Raw genomic sequence first — 25457 nt, 5'->3', positions numbered from 1 at the left:
GTTACTATATATATGTATATATGTACGAATATCGGTGCACTAACGTGTAGGAGTTTCATCATTAACATGCTCAATTTTTCTCCGCCTTTTTATGATCTCGATATAATTATACGGAATGTAGCCAATATTACCATTTTTTGTTCTTACTTTCCACCAGTCGGAATCCCTACCAAGAGGGTCTTTCTTACTTAAAATAGCCATTAAGTCTCCCTTTTTTAAAGCAACTTCCATCTCTGGATTTTCTGGAACAAAATCATATAACGCCCTTGCAAATTCTAATTTAGAAGGATCAATAGACTCGCTACCATTTCCTTGCGATGCTTGTATGGTTCCAGAGGTCTGTAGTTTAGCAATAAATTTGTTTAATATGTATGGAAAACCAAATACTGCCATCAAAAAAAATAATAGTGGCTTCCATGATATTTTCCTTCTCGCGGCTTTGCCAGTAGTTGAACCACCATTATTAAACTTTTGGAAATCTTCAATTAGTTTATTTTTGCTTCCTTCAGAGCCTGCAAATTTTTTTGGTGGTGTTCCTAGTCTACCCTTAGTAGCGCGATAGAGCACTTTTTTAAGAAACTTCATTATAGCAAAGATACCAAAAAATGAACCCAGCATTTCCTTCAAATTACCAAACTGTTCTGCCACGGACACCATGGTGAAAAAAGAGTTGTGTGTCGCCATATATGTAGACTCCAGCATTTGTGCAAAACCTGTGACAGCTCCTATCAAACTTTCTATTAATTGAAAAGTAGCCTTCGTTGACTCGCCTAGGCCACTACCATTATTCATTCCGTACCCCGCTCCTGAACCGTATCCTCCTCCATAAAAAGATCCGTAATTATTGCCATAGTAGGATCCTCCATACCCATACCTCCCTATGCTGTTTCCGTAGATGGAGTTCATACTATACGGATTGTTATCATAGGGCATCCCATAATTGCTATTGCCGTATATTGCCGGTATTGTACTCGGTTCACCGTAGGTACCAGAAGAGTTTAGTGCGGCAGGTCGTGGCAAAACTTCTGGGGCAGACTCGCTTGAACTATTACTGCTATTGTTTCCTTCAGCTTGCCCGGAGTCCTGTTGATTCGAAGTCATCATCGCACTTAAGGACTGAGCATTACGCTGCGGCTCATCTAAGGGTGCGCCAGTCTCCCAAGGTTTAGGTCGTGGTGCTGCTGTGGAAGACATCGCAGGTATGATTAAAATATATAATGCCCTTAATGTTGATAGTTAAAATGTGCTCTTGGGTGGGGTTTGTTACTCATTTCCACATGCATTTGTCACCAACTATCTGATATAATATTAGTCTGGTGGACTTCGGAAATAAAAAAAAATCGGCCCGTTGAAAAAGTGTCATTAATTAGGTGGAAGAAAACCACTTTGCTATTATTATTGTTTTTGTAAATTAATGTATTTAAGTATAGGTTGAATAAACTTGAATGCAATATATATATTATGTGTTTGTGATACCAGTCACACCGTGATTGTATTTTCTATTTATAGCTTTTAAAGCGGGGTATTTGTTTAGACGACAACATGAATATATACCTGCAGCTACAAAATCAGACGATGTTGTAAGACAAAAGATTAAAGCCCATGAGCAAACCCCTCGACATTCAGTAATATTCACATAAAAAAGTGCCCAAAAAGAAAAGCGTGGGTAACGGAGTCATTACATACATCGCAGATACGTAATTTGATAACCTCCAAAATACTACGCGTCTATCAGCATTGATGTATTATGAATGTTTGTGTGAAATAAGTTAATATAGTTTGAAGGTAACGCTTCATTCTTCCTTCTTCTCGACCTGGACAGGGAGGTTAAGTTGGAACCCTCTTTTACTCTCTCCACTCTGCATGGATGCCGTTGTGGAAAGAACAGGAATTGGTTCTTCTTCAAAAGCAATATTCAATTCTTCGGTAATGTTAGCATCCGTATCATCGTTCGTTAAGTGATCTTCCTCGGACGAAATTCCCGATGAAGAATCTGGCTGTTCTTCAATTTTCTTCAAGTCCAAAACAGAAACCCGTGCCAGTCTAGTCTTAGGGCATGGAATTCTTGCTGAACTTCCATCAGTTTTTGAAGTGGAAGTGGCCACTACTGGGGGAGATTCAGTCAATTTCTTAAGAACTTTTTTACAGTTAAAGAATTTTTTCTCCAGTTGTTTGACTTTTCTCTCAATATCTCTTTGAGATCTTTGCGTCTGTATACTTGGATCCTTCATAACCTCTAGCATAAATCTTTCTTCAATGTATCTGTTCGTCGTCATAGAGTGCAGTAGCTTTTCATTTTGCAACTTTAATTCTGTAATTTCAAGTTCTAGCTGTTTAATCTTTATGTCCAAATTCGATTTGTCACGGCTATTTGCCTCCTCTGTATTGGTCATAGAAGGCATATGCAATGAAATATGTTGTTGTCCGTCGTACCACTCGGGCTCGTAATCTGTCGATGTAGAAGAGATAAAACTGTATCTATTGTTATTGTTATTGCCTTTGAGACCATATTGAACAAATCCGTTATTATCCGTAGGTAAATTATCTAGGTTCAAATCCTTGGGCAATTCGCTCACTTCCGTACTTAGACACTGAGTGGAACCGCTGGAGATTACTCTATGTCCTTTGTCCTCGACTTTTTGCATTCCATGACCTATTGTATTCTCCAAAGGAATAACAGAAGCAGGAACACATGAGGTAACCGAACCTTCGCGATTTTTCCGCAAAATCGGTTCTTCTACACAATCCTTAACCTCAAGTGAGGCTGGTTTTCGGTCTTTCTTTTGCACCTGAGTAACGGATTCTGAACTGCGCAGCTGCTCTAGTTTGTCCTTGATACTTTGTTTAATGATATTTTTCTCTATGTTCAATGGATCAGGATTTGGACTCTGGCCTTCACTGGTAGTTTTCTTGCCGTTCTTCAGTAGGGCTGATAACAATGGCAGATTGTTGGTTGTTTGAGACAGGTACTCAGGTTTTAGCATCTTTGGAGTGTTGTTTAAAAATTGAAATCTAATAGGTGATACAGACCTCATAGTGTCAGAACCCCTCCTTTGTTTAGAGCGCCCATTTCTTGATAACTCGCTCAATTTAGAGAGTGATGTTGGATATAACAAGGAATTACCAATCGAGCCGGTGTCCAATTTCAGTTTCGTAGGTGAGTTCAGCAGATTTTGAAAAGTCCCTGCATTTTTTTGATCATCCAAGCAGAAAGACATTGGTGAAAGTTTTGGAGTAAGTTGTTCTGATTTCATTGTTGGAGAATTCATTTTTTTCTAACTGCTTTTAGTTTACTTGCAGTCCCTTTTTTTCTGATTTGGCAATGAATACACACTTATAAAACGTTAAAAGAAAAGAAAATTAGTTAAGAACAACGGAATTGAAACGAAGGTAAAATAGTTGGAGCCGAAGATAACTAGGTTTATTTAAAGACTTCACACGCGATTCCTTTTCTTTGTTGTTATTTAGAAAGATGCGTCCCCTCTAAACCTTTTCCTTTATTTCTAATGTAATCAAAAAAAAAACAGAAAATACAACAGTAATAAAGCTTCGTTCTCTGGGCCCACTTAAACTGAGCAACAATTTGTTGATCCTAAGTGTTATTTAATGCTGTCTTGAAAATATGATCTAAATGTGCGAAATACTTCTACCTACAATGACCTTATCTTGAATAAACATAGAAAATTTGAAAATGATCAGGCTTGCGAGAGAGAACTTGCGAAGTAAGGAATTCTGGTTTTCTAAATCCATAATGTTTCTGCATCGAGCTTTCTTGCCAATTGGCTAATTAGAACTCTTCTTAGTTTATTTCCCGAAAGGGATATTTACATTTTACCCATTTGGGACAAACAAAACCCCTATTTACTCAGGGCTTAGCAAGAAATTAAATAGGTCATTATTATGACGGTGACCTGGTAGGAAATTCAACCCTGATGTGACTGTAACAATAATATCTAAAAAAAAGGACTAAAACCAACAGAAGGAGTAGATGAGAAAGTCATTACTTGCCTCTGATAAGATCATGACTGTGAAAAAGTAGCCTTGTGAAGTTTAGTAGCACTGTATGCTTTGGTGAGAATCCGTAAAGCTTTACAAATGCCTATTACTCAGATTATTTCAGCTTCTGATGGTGAAGCGAGGTCAAAGCCAAGCATTTCGCTGGTGCCTGATAAGCCATCTAAACCAGAAATCTCCCCTAGGCATCATCGTCTTTCAAAGTCACTTTCGAAGTTCAAGCGCTGGCGAGGAAGGTCGAACAGCAATTTATCAATGGGCTCGGCTGAGCAGCAAGAATTACAGGACAGTCTAAGTGGAGCTCATAGTGATGATGACGATAATGGTTACAATAACGACAATGCAGATGATTTGGCGAAATCCAAGTATATGATGAAAAGCATCGCTGGTTTATTAACTACTGCTAGTGTGTATGCAGGGATGAATAATGCCCAAGAAATGAATGCCCTGTCGCAAGTTGATTCTGAAGAATCTGATTCTAGTGAAAGTTGCCAGGAAAACCTTGGTTCAAATGAAGTAAGAAGCAAAAAGGAAGGCCTCAATACGAAATCATGTCCGGAAGCATTGAGATTAGACAGAAGAAACCCAACCTTATTCGACTTTTCAGTAACTAGGGAAAAGTTATCAAAAGACAATGTTACTAAGCTAAGACAGCGCTTTTGTTTAGACGAACAGGAACCATTTTTAAACGATTTTCCTGCATGGCTACTTAAAGATGTGTTAGTTCAAGGCCATATTTTTATCACGATGAAGCATTTCCTATTTTTTGCATATTTACCTAAGAATCCTCGGTCGGTTAAAATGTCTGGAAACCTCAATATTAGGACGAAATTGATCAGGTCTACCAGGTATTGGTGCGTACTGAAAAATCATTTATTTTCTATGTATACTTCATCAACTGAGCTATACTTTCCGGTTTTAACCATAGATTTAAGGGAGGTCCAAAAAATTGAAATACAAAAACATACCTTAAACGGGAATACTACGAAAACTTTCAAGCTTTCTACAGATGAGAGTACATTCAAATTCAATGCAGATTCAGAGTTTTCCGCTAAATCATGGGTAAACGCCCTAAAAAAAGAGCAGTTTGCGGCTCAAAATTCTGAGAACAATTCCATAAGTTTAAAAATTCCGCTACCCAACATTATAGAGATAGATGATCAACCTATTGTGAATAAAGCTTTGACATTGAGATTAAGAGCTTTGGAGAGCTCACAGACTTACGCTATCGATGATTTCATGTTTGTTTTTATGGATGGGTCCGGTAGTCACGTCAAGGACAGTCTTTGCGAACAGTTAGCTGCATTGCAGAAATCCGGCGTCAATACACTTTACTACGATATTCCAGCTAAGAAAGCAAAATCAGGTTTTGAAAAAGAGACTCCAGACACAGCCGAACATAAAAATGCCCAAAAGGATGATGGCAAGGATTCGAAATATTTGAATGTTCCAGATTCGGCTGTACCCTCTTCAGAAAATGGGAAAAGGAGTAGATTCAGATTTAGAGAAAGAAGCAATAGTTGGTTTCGTAGAGCTAAACCTCTTGAAGATTCACAAGTTGAAGACGTGGAGGAAATATACAAGGATGCGGCGGATGATATAGACTCTTCCGTGCATTCCACGATTCATATTCATGAACAAGAAGATAATCAAGAGCAAACCGTAGGTTGGAAGCCAAGCCATCTCAAAAATTTTGCTGAGATGTGGGCTGCTAAACCAATACACTACCGGAACAAATCCATCCAGTTTGAAAAAGATGACACCTATTTGATAAAAGAAACCGAAGAGCTTCCTGCTAATGAGCGGTTTAGGTACCATTTCAAGTTCAATAAAGAGAAGTCACTAATCAGTACTTATTACACTTACCTGAATAGAAATGTTCCCGTTTATGGTAAGATTTATGTATCCAATGATACAGTGTGCTTCAGGTCCTTATTGCCAGGATCCAATATACACATGGTTTTGCCGTTGATTGATGTGGAGACATGCTATAAAGAAAAGGGTTTTCGATTTGGTTATTTTGTATTGGTCATAGTGATTCACGGTCACGAGGAACTATTTTTTGAATTTAGCACTGAAGTCGCCAGAGATGATATTGAACGCATCCTTTTGAAGCTCCTGGATAACATATATGCAGGCAGTGGAGAAGGATCGAATATATCGAGTACTTCTCTTGGTGATGTGCAGCATAATCCTGATTCGGCAAAGCTGAAGCTATTTGAAGACAAAATTAATGCCGAGGGTTTTGAGGTACCGTTAATGATTGATGAGAATCCGCACTATAAAACGAGCATAACACCAAACAAAAGTTATAAGTTTGGACTATTGACAATTGGTTCAAGAGGGGATGTTCAACCATATATTGCCCTTGGCAAGGGCTTGATCAAAGAAGGTCATCAAGTAGTAATAATTACACATTCGGAATTTCGAAACTTTGTCGAAAGTCATGGGATCCAATTTGAAGAAATTGCTGGTAACCCAGTGGAGTTGATGTCCTTGATGGTGGAAAATGAATCAATGAACGTCAAAATGCTCAGAGAAGCATCGAGTAAGTTTAGAGGGTGGATTGATGCCCTTTTACAGACTTCTTGGGAGGTTTGTAACAGAAGAAAGTTTGATATTCTGATTGAATCACCATCAGCTATGGTTGGTATTCATATTACTGAAGCATTACAAATTCCTTATTTTCGAGCATTTACCATGCCATGGACAAGAACAAGAGCATACCCACATGCTTTTATTGTACCGGATCAAAAGAGGGGTGGTAATTATAACTACTTAACACATGTTCTTTTCGAAAATGTCTTCTGGAAGGGAATTAGCGGACAAGTAAACAAGTGGAGAGTGGAAACTCTAGGGTTAGGAAAAACTAACCTTTTCCTTTTACAGCAAAACAATGTTCCTTTCCTGTATAACGTTTCTCCGACAATTTTTCCACCATCAATTGATTTTAGCGAGTGGGTGAGGGTTACAGGATATTGGTTTCTTGATGATAAGAGTACTTTCAAATCGCCACTCGAATTACAAGAATTCATTTCCGAGGCAAGATTAAAAGGCAAAAAATTGGTTTATATCGGGTTTGGTTCGATTGTAGTCTCTAATGCCAAAGAAATGACGGAAGCCCTTGTCGAAGCAGTGACAGAAGCAGATGTCTACTGCATTTTAAATAAAGGATGGTCGGAGAGATTGGATGATAAGGCGGCAAAGAGGATAGAGGTAGATCTTCCAGGAAACATACTAAATATCGAAAACGTTCCTCATGATTGGTTATTTCCACAAGTTGATGCAGCTGTTCACCATGGTGGTTCTGGGACTACGGGAGCTTCATTACGTGCCGGTTTACCCACCGTTATAAAACCTTTCTTTGGTGATCAGTTCTTTTATGCAAGTAGAGTAGAAGATATTGGAGTTGGTATTGCTTTAAAGAAACTGAACTCTCAAACATTAGCAGAAGCTTTAAAGGTAGCTACGACGAACAAAACAATGAAAGATAGAGCTGAATTAATAAAGAAGAAAATTTCCAAAGAAGATGGGATTAAAACTGCAATAAGTGCAATCTACAACGAACTTGAGTATGCAAGAAGCGTTACTTTATCAAGAGTAAAAAATCCGCGTAAGAAAGATGAAATTGTAGATCCAACCAAACTGTCATCTGCTGAAACAACGGATGAAGCATGGACGATGATTTGAATCGAGTATGACACTGTCTTTCCTGAGAAAAGCATATTAAATAATCACTAATGGTAATAAGTAGTTCATTTTTTATAATCTTTCAATTATATTTGTAAACAAAAAAGATGTGAAAGTAATAATAATATTAATTAAATAGTAAAAAATAAAAAATATAGTATTTTCATTACTAAAGTTTAATTTGAGATTTCCTTGATACACAGTATTTTTTACTCTGTCTAATCGAGGGCAATCGCAGCCTTTTGCGTCTAATATTAATCGATAGTCTTACAATAAATGCCATAACTGCGGTATAGAAAAATGATTCGATTTTGTGCCAAGTTTTTATACTTCTTGAGCAATGCCACTGTCCGAATTCATCGTTCGTTCTTTTCCTTCCTCATCCTGCTGTTCGGCAAGCAAAGCATTCAGCTCACTATTAGGAATAGCGATCAGATCTTGGAATGAACCAGTTTCAACAACTGAGCCGTGTTTCCCTAACACTATGACCCTAGTGCTGTGTTTGATAGTCGAAAGCCTATGTGCAATTGATATAGTTGTTAAACCCCTTTCTACACGTCTCTGAAGGTTTTTCGCCACTATTTCTTCACTTTGCGAGTCAAGGGCGCTGGTTGCTTCATCTAAAATAAGGACGGCAGGATCCAATAAGAACGCTCTAGCTAATGCGATTCTTTGCTTTTGACCACCGGACAATTGTGCACCTCTAGCGCCAACCATAGTCTGCAATCCGTCTGGGAAATTGGCCAGAAACTTTGTGCAGTTAGCTTGCCCAATGGCACGTCCAATACGAACTTCCTGCTCCGCAATTTCAGGCGGAATACAGTAGAGGATGTTTTCTAAAATGGTTCCATTGAAAAGTAGTGGTTCTTGCTGTACGTATCCTAGTAATCTTCGATACTTTCTCAAGTTGAAGTTTCTGATGTCTTCATCACCAAACTCAATCGATCCTGAGTTCACATCGTAGTACCTGAGCAACAAAGATGCAATCGTTGATTTACCACTTCCTGATGGCCCGACAGCGCAGACATGTTCACCGGGTTTGATAGTAATATTCAAATCCTTGAAAATCTGATGTTTGGGCCGAGTTGGATAAGTGAACGACACATTTTTGAAAACGATAGGTTTTTGCGCCAATGACACAGGATCCCTCCCAATAGTCGGACGAATCAATGGCTTACGGTCATTTAATTCAAAGACTCTGGCAGCGGCACCAGCACCCTTCATAAGTTCTGAGTAGAAGCTCGATAAGCCAAATAATGAACTTCCGGTATACACGGCGTACATCATGAAACTTGATAATTCACCGACGGTCATTGTGCCACTTTGAATCATACTCGTTCCAACCAATAATAACGACAGCATTGCAGTGTTACCAACTAGCCCAGTACTCCCGAAAAATAAACCAGAAGTAACAGCTTCCTTTAGGCCAATATGAAATACATTTCTAACTTCCTTTGCATAACGGTGAACTTCGTTTTTTTCACCACCATATGCTTGAATAGTTCTAGTGGCATTTAATTGTTCTTCTGCCACTTTTGTTAACCCACCTACTGAAGTTTGTAACTGTCTTGATAGGTTTCGTATCTTCCTACCATATATCAGTGCCATAGCACCTAAGGGAGGGGCTAAAACCATCATAACGCAAGTTAATTTCCAGGAGAGGAAGCTCATCATACCAAAGCCGACAAATCCTTGGATAATTGCTCTTGTACCATCAGAGACGTTCTGTGTAACAGATTTAGCCACTATAGATGCATCGGATGATAATCTTGAAATCAAATCACCAACACGGTTAGTATCTAAAAATGTGGCATCTTGATCTAAGGCAGCTTTCATTGTTCTCGTTCTTAATCTCGCAACCAGTCTTTCACCAGTGACCTTTAAAATGATAATTCTACTTGCATTAGCAACTGCACCAATTATAAACACTACTCCTAATGCTGTAAAAAATTGCTTCTTGGTTAGACCATATAACTTATTGCTTTTTGATCCCTCTTCATCTTTGTCGTCACTTTCGGAAGCCAAGTCTAATAACTTACCGATAACGGAAGGCACAGCCATACTTACTGAACTTGAAATGAGGATTAAAAGAAGGGCAAGTCCAATATATCTGGATTCCGGTTTAGATAAGACGAACAGCCGCTTAATGTCTTTAAACCCCGAAGATTTTGAATTCGCATCGGATAATTTTAAAGTGGGCTTGGTGGGCTTCTTTCCTTCCGTAATGCTTGACTGTAATCGAATCGAACGAAAGAAAAACTGCTTTCTGCGTGGAATGATTAAAGCCATCCCTACTTTTTGGCACGTAAGGGGTTTGAACAATGGCTTGGTTGAATATAGTGCGCTTGCTGATGTGAATTGACTTCGTAACAACTTTGGGCCATTACAAAGACGTATCATTCTTACAATCATTGGAGCCTTTCCACTTCTTTAGTTTAGTAAACTTTTGATAATATGCTTCTCATGTAAGTACTTTCGCCTGCTTAGTTGAGTTTTTAGCTGCCTATTCACTCAGTATTGAAATCCTAACATATATACAAAGCATTTGTGATTCTGTAGTGTCGGGTTCATGCGCCTAAACGAAACGCGAAGAGAGCGCCAGCAATATGTCTATTAGTGAAGAGTTGTTTAGCTTAAAAACAAAGCTTAAAAGGGATAAACGAAGGTATAAAGGTACGTTTATAGTCATATTAAAAATAGTACATTTATGGGAAAATTATATAGGATTATTGGCTTAAAAAAAAAAATTGAGATAGAACTGAACTAGTTGGAATATGGGTTGGTTGATGTGCTACTGGGAGGCATAAACTGTGAAAATCCGCCTTGTACAGTACGTGGCTTTGTTCGGTTGCTGGTGTTTATATGGAGGCTAGGACGGTCATCTTGTACATTATATTGTGTTTGCGGTATCTGAGATCTATCATTTATTTGAGCCTTATTATTCATATACCTCATACCTTGAGGCTGCTGCTGTGATGGATAGAGGGTATTCTGGTTGTTACCGCTTCCATAGGCATTGTTTCTGAAGGAAAGTGGTTGGATTTGACGCTGTTGTGGCGTCGGTAACTGATGTTGTGGAGATTGAAAAGTACCCATTGATGAGTCTCCGCCTTGTTGCATGGGTTGAATGGTCAATGGGCCTGTTCTTATTTTACCCAACGGGCGGCCAGCGGGATATGGGACTTGGGGCTGCGAGGTATTGGCTGAAGAATTTTTGTAACCAAATGAAGAAGATTGTGGTCCTTTCACATGAAGTGGTTGAAATTGTAGAGGTTTGTTCATTTGATCACCAGTTAAATCGGAGCTACCTTGATAATTGCCTCCATTCGAAGTAAGCTGGTTTAAATTTGTAAATAAAGAAGAATGCGGAATCTTGTCATTTTTGTCACCAGTGGGAAAAATTTCAGTCGCCATTCGGTTGGTCTGTACATTGCTATATTCACTGGATGCTGCATCTTGGTTATCTGAAAAGTCAAATTCATCCGTAGTGTACCTACTTTCTGTCTCTAACATTTGGTTTTGTTCCATATAATCTGGATCAAACACATTTTCCTCTCCGAAATCCGGCATACGTTGTTCTACGTGGAGGTTGGTGGATGAACCGTTATTAATATCTAAGTTCAGGTCCGTCACTAAGGAACTGTTCTCCGCTCTGTCATTTAAAGCTTCTGAAGAAATATTGCCCATTCCCATATTGCTAATCTTTTGAGACAACTCTTCAAACTCTCTTAAGGATCCCAGGTCCTCGTTTTTTGAACGTGTATTATCCTCTACTCTCAAAGGCGAAGATAGGGAAGTATTGATTGTGCTCTTCGACTCTCTGACGTTACCTATTTCAAATGTCTTACTTTCAGCAGATGTGCCTACGTATCTCTCATAAGGACTTCTAGTTTCATTTTTTGGGCGATCTTCAACTTCCAACGTTTGAGGTTTAGGGTTTGAATGAGCCTCAGATTTACCAAAGGGAGATGTAGAATATTTGTCGTAAAGAGCAGATAATTCGGCTGCATTAGCCAAAGGAATATGTTTGTCTTCTGGTGTCGTAGAAAAGTTGTTAGCAGAGCTCGATTCAACGTCTTCCATGTTTTTCAAATCTGCATCAGGGATTTTAAGTTTTAAGCCTGACTCAAAGCTTCTGTCTGCGTTTTCTTGGTTAAGCATCCCCGATGTCATTGGGGTAGTGAAAGTATCTTTGAAGTTAGTGGTAACGCTGGACTGGGCTGACACACAGTCATTGATTTTGGAAGAATTATCAGCAACGAATAATTCTGTTTGTTTTACTGAGGTAGCATGAGAACTTACAGAGGCAGGAACCGAACTAATATCATCAATTGATGGCAGTGTAGAAGAAGATTTGATCTTAGATTTTTGCGGACTCTCCATTTGCTTCTCTGGAAGAGAATCGTACCCTTCGAATAATTCCGCTGAACTAATTGCCGGCGACTTCATCATCCCAGATGCAATTGATACAGATTTATTGCCACAGCCTTTATAGCCTTTACTTAATTTTTTCTGTAATACTTTAACAATATTATTTCTCCAGTCAGCGGCATTCCAATGCAAGTAACTTTTGTCTTTTGTTAATGATAGAACATCATCCACCTGTAAATAATATATATGCGGAAGCGTTGGTAAAGCAAACAGCAAGGAATCCGGGTCAATTCTGTTGGCAATCAAACCTTTTGGCCTGCCATATAAATAGAAAGCATTCATAGCTGGGATTAGAAAACGAATAATAGTGTCATATCCAGGAACACCTTGGTGTTTTTCAGGCATGATGAATATGTTGGTTTCCTGAGGTTCCTCACTTTTTTCAAAAGATACAAAACCTTCCAATTTTATGATTGTAGATGTGTCGATTAATATTGGTGAAGAGGGATAAACGGCATATAAAGCCCTTGCATCCACTACAGTTGTCATGATGTTTGATTTTTTGGTTTTTTTGTCATTTTCATAGAAACATATTGAGCCTTTTGAATTTTTCTTTTTTTTGCTAGACTGTGGGGAGATAACAGCGTAGCAACGCTTCCATGGCATACCTGTCCCAAATCTCACGCTAACCCAGTCCTCATAAGTGAATTTAGTATCTGCCATAACAACCTTGATATCACCAAGTTTGACACCCCTGCTTGAAAGAAACGAACCTGTGTAGGCTTCTTGCAATGCTGTAAACTCGAACAGACTAAGCCTAATTGCTGCATTCCAAGTTTTGAACGATTTTGAATTTTTGAATTTTAAGAAATATCTGTTTTTCAAAGTTGTTGAAACAACAAGAACGTTGTCTAGATCCTTTTTTGTATTTTTGCTCTCTGCTGCACTGATTATCTGATCATTAGCGTCCAAATTCCTCACAGAAGCGTCTGTGAAGTTGATGAAAGTGGGTCTCGATGCGACTTTCTTCAAATTTGATGTGTCCCTATTAGTCTTCGAATCTGATAATTCTTTCGCATCCCATAAGGCCAACTGGGTTCCTAACAATACTCCATAGCATTCATCCCATTGACGCGCAGCAGGTGTTCCATCCGTTTTCAAGTCATGTAATATCAGGAATGTACCATGATGGTATCTTCTATGAGACTGTGCGGAAAGTAAAGTAACGATTGGTACTAGTTCTGGTGAGATGTCACCATTAATAGAGTGTTCCTGTGGAAGATCTAAAGTAGGGCTACCAGGAGTGGATGTTGAGCTACTGAAGAGCCTTGAGGCAGATGCCGATAAACTTCGAAGGCCTTGATCGAATTTGGGGGAGCTTGGAGTGGATGGGCTCTCATCATTTTTGAAGACTTTTGGGGGAGCAGGTAACTTTGGTGACTTCACACCAGAGAAAATCCTTTTCATCTCTTACTGTAGTTTCTTGGTGTCCTTGCAGTTATTATTTCTTTTATTGCCACGCTTTGGAACTTTGATTTTGGTTTTCTTTGATTTCCGTTTTACGAATATCGTTTAGTAAGAATAAACAAAGCCAAATAAGTCAATATCAGCAAGACGCTAAGGAAATGGTACCGACAAGTAAATTAGCAATATGAAGTGCTGTTTGCAGTTGTAAAAACCTTTTCCAACGACCTCTTGACCTTTTCTTTTTGCCAAGAAATCTTCTATGTTTTGTTTATATTATATTGAAATTTTGTTCACCGTTCAGGGTCCGAATTAGGTAAAATATTCGAAGACTGAGCCTCGTTCAGATGACTTCCGAACCATTATTGCGCGTGGGGGAAGGATAGAGGTGCGGTTGAATTAATTACTAACTCGGTAGTTTCTATGTAGTATATGGACTGCTATTATACAAAGAGGATGCTAGGTAGACTTAGGCACTATAAAATATTCCAAGCATCTTCTGCGCCGTGGCAAAACTTAGAACATGCAACTGAGGCAGACAATGGGTAATTGGACAGGCCAACTTTTTCGTCGACGTATTCATCCGCAAAGTTATCTTTACCCCTTGCCATGGCACCGACAAAAACACATATACTTTCATCATCGTCTAGTTCTTCGATGTGATCTTGAACACGGATAACCGGTGCGTCAAAGGATAATGTCACTTTACGGCACTTAGTAGGGAGATGATCGGTAATTGGATTCTTAATGACTTTAAGTAACTTTTCTTCAGAATTTACGGATCTGATAGAAAGCTTATGTAGTAACTGAACCATTAAGCCTGAAAATCTTTTGAAAGTTCTTGGTATACGAACAGTAGGGTTAACCTCAATTAGAATGCCTCGACTTGTTTGAATGTAGACCTGCAATTTCCCAGCTTTGTTGATTGGAGAATCTAGCAACGTCAAAAGACATTGGTGGGTAATATCTGGTCTTGCTTCACTAATGTCTCTACCCATTTTTTTCAATAAACCTTGATGGTCATCACAGTTCAAAAGAACATATTTGTCACCACCAGGCCCATTGGACGATATCTTGTGTGTCTCCAGAGATGCCATGGCCAACACCACAATCATTCTCTTAGTAATCTTGTCCTTTGATGTCAAGACTGGAGGTGCTTGAGGAACCAAAGAGGCCGGTAATGCCTTCTGATCACCACCTTTGAGGGCGTCTCTAACTCTGGAATCTTCAACCATGACCTACGACTTTACGGGTTTCTTGATAACTGGATATCTGGTAAGGATATGGTATGAAGCTATTTGCTCCTTATAATGAATGGTATCGGTAAAACAGGCCAAGACATCGCTGTATAAATTCATCGAACAATAATTTTTCACTTTTTTCGATCACGAATTACGAAACTGTCAATTTTACGTTGCCGGTAAACCATCCGAAGGCATAATTACGTTGAAAGGATAAAGATATATTAAAAAAAAGGTGGGAGTTTTGTTAACTATTGTTTAAAAGTTTTTTTTGCAGTTGGTTAGTTATTATATAAGGTCTCTAATTATTGAGTTTTCATTTAAAGAAGTAAATCTTAGTATAAAAATTAAGCAGAAGCCTTAGAAGCAGAGCCGGTTTGGAAACCGTTCTTGAATCTTCTTGAAACGTGTTTCAAGTATCTCATTCTACCAGTACCAGTAGTGTGTCTTCTCTTGGCCTTGGCACCCCAGTTGTAAGATCTGGTCTTAGCAGCTGGATAACCACAGGATGAACAGGTCTTCTTTTGAACGTGGAAAGAACGACGACCACATCTGTTACACAAAGTGTGAGACTTGTTGTGACGCTTACCGAATGAAGGAGTACCCTCTATTTAGAAGAAAATCAAATTGTTGCACAATTTGGTTGAACTTGTTAGTATATTTTACTTTATCTTATCGTTACGATTTCTAGTGACCGTTACAACGCCATTAAAATTAATATTTTCGACTTCCCTTAAGTATGCACGCAGCATTTTTTTCTACTCAATGAATTTGTTGTCATGCGAATGTCTTTTATTCATTATTCTGCCTACATAGGAAGTATACCAGTTTCGTATCATCACTTGTGATAAATATAGATTTGGTGTCCATGCCTACCGTTATTTCTCTTCTGACAGTCATGTTATTTCCCTTAGCGTTTCTCCACGGTCGTCATAAACAGGTTCACAGTCTTGTTCTCAGTATCCTACTACATACTACCCATTTTTGTCTATATTATTTGTATGGTGCTTTAGCAAATGCCTCCTAAAAAGTAAACATCTGCGAAATTTAATAATACCCTCATATAGAGCATTTCTCATTCATACACTTGTAATATTGATGGTAATTGGAAAGCTACCAGGAGAACAGCAACGACTGGAGGAGAAAGATCGCACTTTCCCAGCATTGCATCGCCCTATCCACCACCAGCCTGGAGAAGCGGGCCGGCAAAGGGAATTTCTTTTCCCTGGGGGTCTACCTGTTGGCCGCCAGCCGGCCGAATGTGCTATTTACTTCTTACTAAAATGAATCGGTACCGTTTTTTCATCGTAAGATTTTTTTGTGTACGGATGTTCAATAAAAATATAATAGTGTACAGATGTTAATTTTGGTAACTTTTTCATATGAAACGCCAAAACGCGAAAAAAAATTACGTGGCCCTTTTTTCTTAGTTCATCTTTATTTGGTTTGCTTTCGTGTTTTAATGAGAATGAACAGCGGCAGTCAGAGTAAGATAAAATTTATCAATGGAAAGTTATTTTTCTGTTTTCATTCTTTTAGAATTGTAGCGCAACGATCTCTTGTGAGTACAAGGTCCATATATATCTGCCACGACGCATCAAGATTAATAATCACAAGAACTCATGAGCTCCCAATTCCCTTCGTCCCCATATAGGACAGCGGACTTACACGTAAAGGATCTGTATTCTCCGCCTAATTTCAATCAGCAACCTAATTGCTCCTCCTTCAATTATGATCGAGATGGTAAAGTTGCATCGGAATCTTTCGAAAATTTCGGAAAAGCAGACTACCCAACCCCATTTCCTTCTTCTAGTATAGGAAGGGTTTCATCTCCCGTTAGGTCAAATAAGGTCGACGCTATCCCTTCTTCCCCAGCTTTTCCTCCGCAGCTTGCAGCAACATCATCCAAATTGTCTTTCAAGCTTTCTTCTCCTTCGAAGCACACTAAAGTCGTCAATACTGAACTAGATCCTAGCAAGATCAGCACCATTACTGTTGGGCGTAACAGCTCGCAATGTGATGTTGCGCTTTGTAAGAATAAGTTTATATCCAGAGTACACGCTAGTATAACTTATTTGCCACAAACGAATGAAGTGAAAATTCACTGCCTCAGTATGAATGGATTAATTGTTATTTATCGTAAGAAATTTGACTGTTATCAATTAAGGGATACTATGGATAACAATGAGAGGGCATATAGACTTGTTTCCAGATTTTCTAGCGAAAGCTGTGTTAAAGAAGTCCAAGACGAAGGAGAATCCATCAATTTTACTTTGGAAAAAGGTGACACCGTTTATATGACATATTATAACGGTATCATGCTAGATTTTAGGCAGGTTTTACTCCGCATTTCCTTGAAAGAGGCAAATCCACCCTCAGAGTCGTCAAGATTAGAAAGAAAAATTGAAGGCAAAACTGAGGCGAAACATATGGGTGGCATAAGGAAGCATCCATTGATATTTACTGAAACTTCGGTAGACAGACCGAAAAAAATACTAAAAGATACCAACAAATTCTCGAATGGTAATGATTCTGACGTCGCAGAAAGAATGTTAAACCATTTTTTAAACTCTAGATCGTCTCCGCTTTCATCTATCTCTTCTGTTGATCATGAGGACCAAAACGGAAGACAAGATCCATCATCATACGATAAAACCCCTATGATTATGAAGAAACCAAAACTAAATAAGAGGGTTTTACCTACAAAGGCAAAAAAATCTGTGAAAGAGAATTTAGATGAGTTATCTAGAAGAAATATTGATATTATGCACTTACAGCACATTTTGACCAATCACCTTGCTTTTGCAAACGTCCAACAGACGCCATTATTTCAATTACAGCAGGTAAACTCACAAATTTCTGAATTGTCAAGAGATGAGTTGCGTTCGATTTTGAGCGACGCGAAATGTGTCGGTGTCATTTACCGTCATGGTAAGGACGCCGCCGGTAAACCGTTAGACGAAGAGTATTTCTACGATTTAGAAAACGATGATGATTACGAGAGAAGAAACTTAGTGAGTTCATTAAAAGGTGGAAGGACGGGCTTAAGATCTTGCAGAAGGACACATAAACAATATTTTTGGAAGAAGCCAACAAAATAAAGCATTCCGTTCTATTGGAGATGCTACAAGAGCAAGAAAATAAAATATCAAGGGCCTTAATATTGCGCCTGAGTACGTAAAATTTTTGTAAGAATACAGTTATGTAGTAAAATAAAAGTAAATAAAGCACTAAAACAAAAAAAAATCACCTCAAACAAAGCCATAAATGTAAGTGTAATGAAATCTTATGCCCTTATGAAGCATGCTTTTTTAAGAAATCTTGCATTTCATCGGTGTCAATGTCTTGCGGGTCTTCAGAGGATATGGCTTGTAATAAACCATCAAGCATATTGTCAACTTTGTTTTCGTCAATCTTTAGACACAAAGATAACACTCTTTTAAATTTATTCTCCAATTCTGATTGATTGGTACTGATAGTTTGCAAGACATTGCTTAGGTGTTTATCGTTCCTCCTGTATGCATTTATTCTTGCCTTCAATAAGACCGTTGGTGGAAGCATCGATTTGATTTTTTCTACGGGAAATTGATTTCGTATCTGTTCCATTATCTGTTCTTTTGGCTCCGATTCTAATAGTTTGGAAATATCGCCGTCATAATCCTTTTGTAATTTATTCTCCAAGAAATCTGAAAGGAATTCCACTTTGAACGGTTCATCTGCATCATATTCGCTGGAGTCCCAATCAATACCTGAACTTTCATCAGCAATAATTCCCAGCTTTTTGCTCTCTTCTCTAAAACTTTCCTCTTCTTCTTCAATTCCTGCTTTTAGATTGGTCAATTGCTCTTGCATTAATGAATATTCGTCTTTTAATTGCTTCACATTTGCTAATTGGTCTCTTGAATTAGCTAATTTTTCTCGCTGTTCGTTTAATTCTTTATGCAGGCTTTCCAATTTCTCATTATATTGCACTGTCTCACTCTCATAATCTTTTGAGATGGAATTCAGTAAATTTTGAACATCATTAATTAACGAGGTCGTTTCAGGAGGGTTTTTCAACAGTTGAGACCTTATTTTTTTGGCTTTTCCGTTGTTTTGGCCGTCAAAATCTCCTTTAGAAACCATCTTCGAGTTTTCATCACCGCCGCTGCTATTTTGTAATTTTGAAGTACCTGCCCCAAAATCCACGGGTCTTAAACCTGATTTATTTGCAATAAATGGGTCTGCACCGTAATCTAATAAAGCGTCTACTATTGAAATGTTCCCCAATCTTGCTGCAATATTTAGACAAGTATCACCATTAGAGTCCTGTGCATTGAGCATGTTTGCTATTATCCATTTCAGGTCCAAATTTTCTAGTATAGGGTCCTTTTTTTTTCCGTTTCCGTCATTTATTTTGCTTTCTTTGTCACTGACATCACTTTGAATAGGTCTATTTTGTTTCTTAACAATCCATCCCATCAAAATGTCCAAATAGTACTTGGCAGCAGACGAACAACCAGCCATACCAGATGTGATAATGATATGATGCAGAATTGTTCTGTTCATTGAGTCTTCCAAAACCAAACACGGATATAGATAATCTAGGAGCGCTTCAAAGGTACCGGAGTCATAATTATTCACTGATTTGACAGCTTTCACTAGGCACGACTCCCCCATATTATCACCATATAGTCTATTTGAACCATGCTTGACCAGGTTTTTCACTAATTCGAGATTTGCTATTGAAGTTAACCAATGCAATGGTGTGTTTCCATGCTCATCAACGGGAATATTAAGATTTAATTGAGTGTTCGGAAAAGCGTCGTTTACCTCTTGCAAAACGCTATCAAATGATACGAGCTGCTGTTGCTGGTTTGAGCTTTCCCCTTCGGAATTTCTATTACTGTCGTCGTTATTCAGGGATGTAGGCATTTCTTGAATTTCTGGAAACAACAACCGTTGTAAGAATGCCTCCAGTTTCATCTTCTGTTCATTATCATTTACAACTGGAGAAGCTAATGCCTTCATGATTTTCAAAGGACTGTTCAAAAAGTCAGAAGTTAGGTCATGAGTGAATGTGACAATAGGTTCAGCAGTCCTCTCGTTGTTATCAGTATCGTTGTTATGCTCACTGTCGCCGGTAGGGCCCTTATTAATATCATTGTTGGACTTACCTGTGATAGTATTTGGAGTCGAGTCACTTTCAGCATCTATCATAGAGGTGTCTATTTTTAGCTTCTTCAGAGGAGAGCCTAATTCTCTGTGGGCATCGGCATCTACATCCATATCTTGTAAATTATTAATCCTCTTTGAACTGATATTATCCTTAGAATTTTCATTTTTGGTCTTGTTTTCTGGTTCTTCTGAATGACCGGGGTCCTCTTCATCCTGATCTGTTTCAGGTTCCTCAAATTCGAATGCATCCTGAAACAAACCGAATAAATTTAGCATGTTTAATAATTGTAAACATTTTTCTAGCTCTATCCATAACTCACCTTGATCGTCGGTATTCACAACAATTCCATAATGTGCCAGTAATTTATTTCTTTCCTCATCAGTGGGGAAACTGTCGGGGTTGGTCTCGTTAATATTTCCCGTGTCATGATATTGCTGCAAAATAGGTAGAAAATGCTTCAGGAGGAAATGGCCAGTCTCAGAGTCTCTAGTAAGTGTCAGAGGAATCTCGTTATGAGGCCCTAGGTATCGTACCACTTCTTCCAATGCCATCCTCTCGAGAATATATCGTGTTCTCTTTTAATATCCTTTTTTTTGGCTTTTGCTTAGTTCAATTTGATGTTTCCCAATCGTGCTTTTTGTTGTTTTTTTTTTTATTATTATGAAATCGTTGGAGGATGAAACTAAAAAAAAGGAAGATTTGGCAAATAATCTTATCAAATGCGGTTTAGGCCAAAATAAGAAGAAGAACCTTAAGCTTGCCTATTTTGTTTGATTCAATATTTACGTACTGGGTATCCACGTTGTGAGTAAATTCGATGGCTACTAACGCTATTAGGGTTATCGCTACAGCGAAAGATTTTGACAAAGTTGGATTAGGGATCATCGGATACTATCTTCAATTATATGCGGTTGAATTGATCCTGAGTGAAGAGGATCGGTCGCAAGATATGACCGCTCTAGCTACAGAACTTCTTGATACCATTGAAGCATTTAAGAAGGAGGTTGGCGGCGAAAGTGAAGCAGAAAACAGTGACAAAAGCTTGCACGTTATGAACACGCTTATACATGATCAAGAAAAGGCAAAGATTTATATGCTAAATTTTACGATGTCGTTGTATAACGAGAAACTAAAACAGCTGAAAGACGGCCCCTGGGATGTTATGTTAAGGAGATCGCTATGGTGTTGTATTGACTTATTTTCATGCATTCTACACCTCTGGAAGGAAAATATAAGTGAAACGAGTGTAAGCTCATTACAAAAACGAACGAAGTACTGCAAAATTTATTTGAACAAATTGGCGAAGGGTGAAATTGGGCCTGGCGATGAAAAAAAGTTAGATTATGCTGATTTTGCGGATGACAGCGAGGAGACTAAGGATGAGGAGGTTGATCGTCTGATAGATGATTTGGAAAGCAATAATAATTTTGAAGTAGATGATCTGGCCTCCAAAAATGAAGCGAAATCGAATGAGTCTTTGGAAGAGGTACCTGAGTTTATCGATGACTCTGATAACACAAATGAAGAAGAAGAGAGGGCCGACAAGAACGAGGATACAATAAGAAAAGATAAACACCTGGATCCGAAGAAAGAAATGAATCTAACGCACTCTTCTGTACCATCAGAACCTGCGACACCGGAGCACAAATCGTATACAAAGGATGAGTTGGCCAATATTATGGATAAGTCCAGTAAAATAGAGCAAATCCAAAAATTTGCCAAATACGCCATAAGCGCATTAAATTATGAAGATCTGCCCACGGCCAAAGATGAGTTAACTAAGGCACTGGATCTACTGAATTCGATTTAAAGTAAGATAAAGCTTAGTCTGTTGATCCGTTGAAGGAGGTATATATTAATATTAATAGTTACGTATTAAATCTTAGGAAGGAAAAGAAAATCCTGTATAATGCAAAATGAAATCGATACAAATTTGAGTCCAGAAAAATGAGTCTATATCATGAATATTGTGGTATTGCGTCCCTGCATCAAATACGATATAATGTACATGTTGATTTGTGTTGAGCAAATGAAAACATGGGAAGTGTGAGGTAGAAAAAAGTCCAAAAAGAAAGCTTAGAACTTCAAAGTCTTAGGCTTTTCCCATGGGTATTCTTGGTTTGTGAAATGACCATAAGAAGCGGTTGGCAAGTAGATTGGTCTAGCCAAGTCCAACTCCTTGACCAATACACCAGGTCTCAAGTCAAAGTTCTTGCTAATAATGTTGATAATTTCTTCGTCGGACTTGGTAGCGGTGCCATAGGTGTCAACGTGCAAGGATAATGGTTCGGCAATACCGATGGCATAAGAAAATTGAACTTGAACTCTCTTACATAGACCAGCAGCGACTAGGGACTTGGCTACCCATCTGGCGGCATAAGCGGCGGAACGATCAACCTTAGAGTAGTCCTTACCGGAGAAGGCACCACCACCGACGGATGAGGCACCACCGTAAGCATCAACAATGATTTTTCTACCGGTCAAACCAGCGTCACCTTGAGGGCCACCGATGACGAATCTACCGGAAGGCTGGATAAAGTATTTGGTGTTTTCATCCAACATATCTCTAGGGATGACTTTTTCAATAATCTCGGATTTTAGTTGCGCTCTTAAGTCCTCGGTGGTGATTTCGTCAGCATGTTGGGCGGAGACGACAACGGTGTCGATTCTTTGCGGAACCCATCTACCGTGGTCATCCTTGTATTCGACGGTGACTTGGGTCTTGGTGTCTGGTCTCAACCACGCCAAAGAACCATCTCTTCTGGCGTCAGCCATGGCCATGTTTAATTTATGAGCCAAAAGAATAGTCAAAGGTAGTCCCTCTGGAGTTTCGTCTGTGGCGTAACCAAACATAATACCTTGGTCACCGGCACCGATATCTTCCAAATCCTTCTCCTCGTGGACACCTTGAGCGATGTCTGGAGATTGTTGCTCAATGGCAACAAGAACATTACAGGTCTTATAGTCGAATCCCTTGGCGGAATCGTCGTAACCAATTTGTTTAATGGTGTCTCTGACAATTTTTTGGTAATCCAACTGTGCTTTGGTGGTAATTTCACCGAAGACCATGATCATACCTGTTTTTGCCGCGGTTTCACAGGCAACCTTGGAGTGAGGGTCTTCGGCCAAACAGGCATCTAAGATGGCGTCGGAGACTTGGTCACAGATCTTATCTGGATGACCTTCACCGACGGATTCAGAAGTGAATAAAAATGTACCAGCCATATTTTCGTTTATCAAGTTTTTATCTGTTTTTTGGGTAAATTCTTGGTTTTTATTCTTTTTTTTCGAAGTAAACTAAAAATGAACGACAAGTAACAGACAAGACTGGTTTGTAGACATCCTGAACCAATGCCGTTAAGTACTAAACGGAAAACTTTTTACTCTTCCCTCTTTCATCGATACCAGAGTGAAAAACTACGATGAGGCTACAATTTCCTCGAGACAAGAACCAGAAAAAAGAAATGCACGAATAGGCAAGAGCGCCACCACAGTTTTCTCGTAAAAAAAAGGAAAAATATTTCTTGTAAGATTTGATTATTAATAAAGGTTAACAATTTTTAAAAATAAATACCTTATTAAAAATAGTAAACAATTATTAGTAATAGTGATATATGATATAAGATTTCATCTCCAGATTTTATTTCCGTCTCATATCCGCTTCGGTGCTTTTCTTTCAAGAGATCTTGCCTGACATTTTTTGAACAATATAAAAGCGCCAAGAGTGCGCACTAACCGCAGTTTTGGAAGTAATTGTTTGAATAAACACCACCCGTCTACTACTCCGGTATTACTCATCAGAGCGCATACTAATAAAAGTATACATTATGTCTAGTACCATTTTTGCTAAGCTAAACAAAGAAGACATCATTAAGGACACCGTCAAGGACTTGGCTTTTGACGTTCTTGGTGAGTTGTCAGTTTCATACGCCGTTACCGACGACGTCAAACTGGGTAACGCCATGCAGATGGAAGCTACGCAGACTCCTCCCACCATCAAGTTCACGCCCTTCGATAAAAGCCAATTGTCAGCTGACGACAAATTGGCTTTGTTGATGACTGACCCGGACGCGCCATCCAGAACGGACCACAAGTGGTCGGAGATTTGTCACTACATCATCACGGATATTCCTGTCGAATACGGACCTGGAGGAGACATTGTCATTTCTGGGAAGGGTGTCGTGAGAAATAACTATCTTGGGCCCGGTCCACCAAAGAATTCCGGTTACCATAGATACGTGTTCTTTCTGTGCAAGCAGCCCAAGGGGGCAGATTCTTCTACTTTTACCAAGGTTGAGAACATTGTCTCTTGGGGATACGGTACTCCTGGTGCAGGCGCCTATGATTATATCAAGCAGAACAACCTGCAACTGATTGGCGCCAATTACTACATGGTTAAAAACACGACTGTTGACTTCAACTATGACGTGTGAGATGTTGCAGCTGGCTCATATAGAATGAACGTATGTATGGATAGAAGGATGCGACAGAGTATATTGTGCATATATGTATATGAATATAAATATATTTGCAGAACGGTGCCGTTTTTTTTCTCGCTCGTTAATTTTTTCTATCCCTTTGAACTTTTCCATCTTTTAAGGGATGGAGGGGCTGTTCTGGAAAGGAAAGATCTTGATTAGTATATAAAAAGGGGCCACAAGAAACGAATTGCAGTGCTCCTTTCCTACCGATGCATCAGTACAAGAATAAGAATAAAAACAAGCAGTAAACATGAATCAAGCAATAGATTTCACACAAGCAAGCATTGACTCCTACAAGAAACACGGTATTTTAGGGGATGTAATCCATGACACAAGCTTCCAACCCTCCGGGATACTTGCCGTAGAGTACTCATCAAGTGCCCCTGTTGCCATGGGTAATACGTTGCCCACTGACAAGGCGCATTCGAAGCCTCAATTCCAATTCACGTTCAACAAGCAAATGCAAAAAAACATACCACAAGCATCCGCGTACGTTCCTCAAGACGACGATTTGTTCACACTGGTAATGACTGATCCGGACGCTCCCTCCAAGACAGATCACAAATGGTCCGAATTCTGTCACCTGGTCGAATGTGACTTGAAGCTGCTGAATGAGGCTACTCACGAGACCTCCGGGACAACGGAATTTTTTGCATCAGAGTTCAATACGAAGGGCTCTAACACACTAGTAGAATATATGGGTCCCGCTCCACCTAAGGGCTCGGGTCCCCACAGGTATGTTTTCCTGTTATATAAGCAACCTAAGGGCGTAGACTCATCCAAATTCTCGAAAATCAAGGATAGACCGAACTGGGGTTACGGCACCCCCGCAACCGGTGTTGACAAATGGGCGAAAGAAAACAAGCTACAACTAGTTGCCTCTAATTTCTTCTACGCCGAAACAAAGTAGAATATATACGTACAAATATATATTTATTTTTTCAGATCCTATGCCTTTTGCTTTATTTTTTTTATTTTCTTATTTTTGTTTTATTTATGTTTTTGTCACATAGGCGCGTATTCTTTAAGGGGCAACGG

General features: G+C 39.0%; 13 protein-coding genes across 13 annotated transcripts; 5 read left to right on the top strand and 8 right to left on the bottom strand.

Annotated features, from left to right (window-relative positions):
- Positions 1-39: 39 nt before the first annotated feature.
- On the bottom strand, positions 40-1194 carry PEX13 (peroxin PEX13; the record flags this gene model as incomplete). Its single annotated transcript, XM_033912058.1, has 1 exon — positions 40-1194. The coding sequence occupies one exon, from the start codon at positions 1192-1194 to the stop codon at positions 40-42; it is 1155 nt and encodes a 384-aa protein (XP_033767949.1).
- Positions 1195-1793: 599 nt separating this feature from the next.
- Positions 1794-3269, bottom strand: MMR1 (Mmr1p; the record flags this gene model as incomplete). Its single annotated transcript, XM_033912057.1, has 1 exon — positions 1794-3269. One exon carries the CDS (start codon positions 3267-3269, stop codon positions 1794-1796), a length of 1476 nt encoding a protein of 491 aa, XP_033767948.1.
- Positions 3270-4095: 826 nt separating this feature from the next.
- Positions 4096-7704, top strand: ATG26 (sterol 3-beta-glucosyltransferase; the record flags this gene model as incomplete). Its single annotated transcript, XM_033912056.1, has 1 exon — positions 4096-7704. The coding sequence occupies one exon, from the start codon at positions 4096-4098 to the stop codon at positions 7702-7704; it is 3609 nt and encodes a 1202-aa protein (XP_033767947.1).
- Positions 7705-8028: 324 nt separating this feature from the next.
- On the bottom strand, positions 8029-10116 carry MDL1 (ATP-binding cassette permease MDL1; the record flags this gene model as incomplete). Its single annotated transcript, XM_033912055.1, has 1 exon — positions 8029-10116. The coding sequence occupies one exon, from the start codon at positions 10114-10116 to the stop codon at positions 8029-8031; it is 2088 nt and encodes a 695-aa protein (XP_033767946.1).
- A 351-nt stretch (positions 10117-10467) lies between these two features.
- On the bottom strand, positions 10468-13542 carry SKG3 (Skg3p; the record flags this gene model as incomplete). Its single annotated transcript, XM_033912054.1, has 1 exon — positions 10468-13542. One exon carries the CDS (start codon positions 13540-13542, stop codon positions 10468-10470), a length of 3075 nt encoding a protein of 1024 aa, XP_033767945.1.
- A 473-nt stretch (positions 13543-14015) lies between these two features.
- EMG1 (18S rRNA pseudouridine methyltransferase) lies at positions 14016-14774 on the bottom strand (the record flags this gene model as incomplete). Its single annotated transcript, XM_033912053.1, has 1 exon — positions 14016-14774. The coding sequence occupies one exon, from the start codon at positions 14772-14774 to the stop codon at positions 14016-14018; it is 759 nt and encodes a 252-aa protein (XP_033767944.1).
- A 353-nt stretch (positions 14775-15127) lies between these two features.
- RPL37A (60S ribosomal protein eL37) lies at positions 15128-15762 on the bottom strand (the record flags this gene model as incomplete). Its single annotated transcript, XM_033912052.1, has 2 exons — positions 15128-15387; positions 15756-15762. 2 exons carry the CDS (start codon positions 15760-15762, stop codon positions 15128-15130), a joined length of 267 nt encoding a protein of 88 aa, XP_033767943.1.
- A 640-nt stretch (positions 15763-16402) lies between these two features.
- On the top strand, positions 16403-17881 carry TOS4 (Tos4p; the record flags this gene model as incomplete). The annotated part of the gene is made up of 1 exon (XM_033912051.1): positions 16403-17881. One exon carries the CDS (start codon positions 16403-16405, stop codon positions 17879-17881), a length of 1479 nt encoding a protein of 492 aa, XP_033767942.1.
- Positions 17882-18074: 193 nt separating this feature from the next.
- SWI6 (transcriptional regulator SWI6) lies at positions 18075-20489 on the bottom strand (the record flags this gene model as incomplete). The annotated part of the gene is made up of 1 exon (XM_033912050.1): positions 18075-20489. One exon carries the CDS (start codon positions 20487-20489, stop codon positions 18075-18077), a length of 2415 nt encoding a protein of 804 aa, XP_033767941.1.
- Positions 20490-20755: 266 nt separating this feature from the next.
- On the top strand, positions 20756-21748 carry VTA1 (Vta1p; the record flags this gene model as incomplete). The annotated part of the gene is made up of 1 exon (XM_033912049.1): positions 20756-21748. The coding sequence occupies one exon, from the start codon at positions 20756-20758 to the stop codon at positions 21746-21748; it is 993 nt and encodes a 330-aa protein (XP_033767940.1).
- A 266-nt stretch (positions 21749-22014) lies between these two features.
- Positions 22015-23163, bottom strand: SAM1 (methionine adenosyltransferase SAM1; the record flags this gene model as incomplete). Its single annotated transcript, XM_033912048.1, has 1 exon — positions 22015-23163. One exon carries the CDS (start codon positions 23161-23163, stop codon positions 22015-22017), a length of 1149 nt encoding a protein of 382 aa, XP_033767939.1.
- Positions 23164-23765: 602 nt separating this feature from the next.
- On the top strand, positions 23766-24371 carry SPAR_L02140 (uncharacterized protein; the record flags this gene model as incomplete). The annotated part of the gene is made up of 1 exon (XM_033912047.1): positions 23766-24371. The coding sequence occupies one exon, from the start codon at positions 23766-23768 to the stop codon at positions 24369-24371; it is 606 nt and encodes a 201-aa protein (XP_033767938.1).
- A 298-nt stretch (positions 24372-24669) lies between these two features.
- On the top strand, positions 24670-25329 carry TFS1 (Tfs1p; the record flags this gene model as incomplete). Its single annotated transcript, XM_033912046.1, has 1 exon — positions 24670-25329. The coding sequence occupies one exon, from the start codon at positions 24670-24672 to the stop codon at positions 25327-25329; it is 660 nt and encodes a 219-aa protein (XP_033767937.1).
- Positions 25330-25457: the final 128 nt, after the last annotated feature.

Source organism: Saccharomyces paradoxus, assembly GCF_002079055.1.
Source record: "Saccharomyces paradoxus strain CBS432 chromosome XII sequence".
Classification (NCBI taxonomy): domain Eukaryota; kingdom Fungi; phylum Ascomycota; class Saccharomycetes; order Saccharomycetales; family Saccharomycetaceae; genus Saccharomyces; species Saccharomyces paradoxus.
This window is presented reverse-complemented; position numbering and strand designations above follow the sequence as displayed.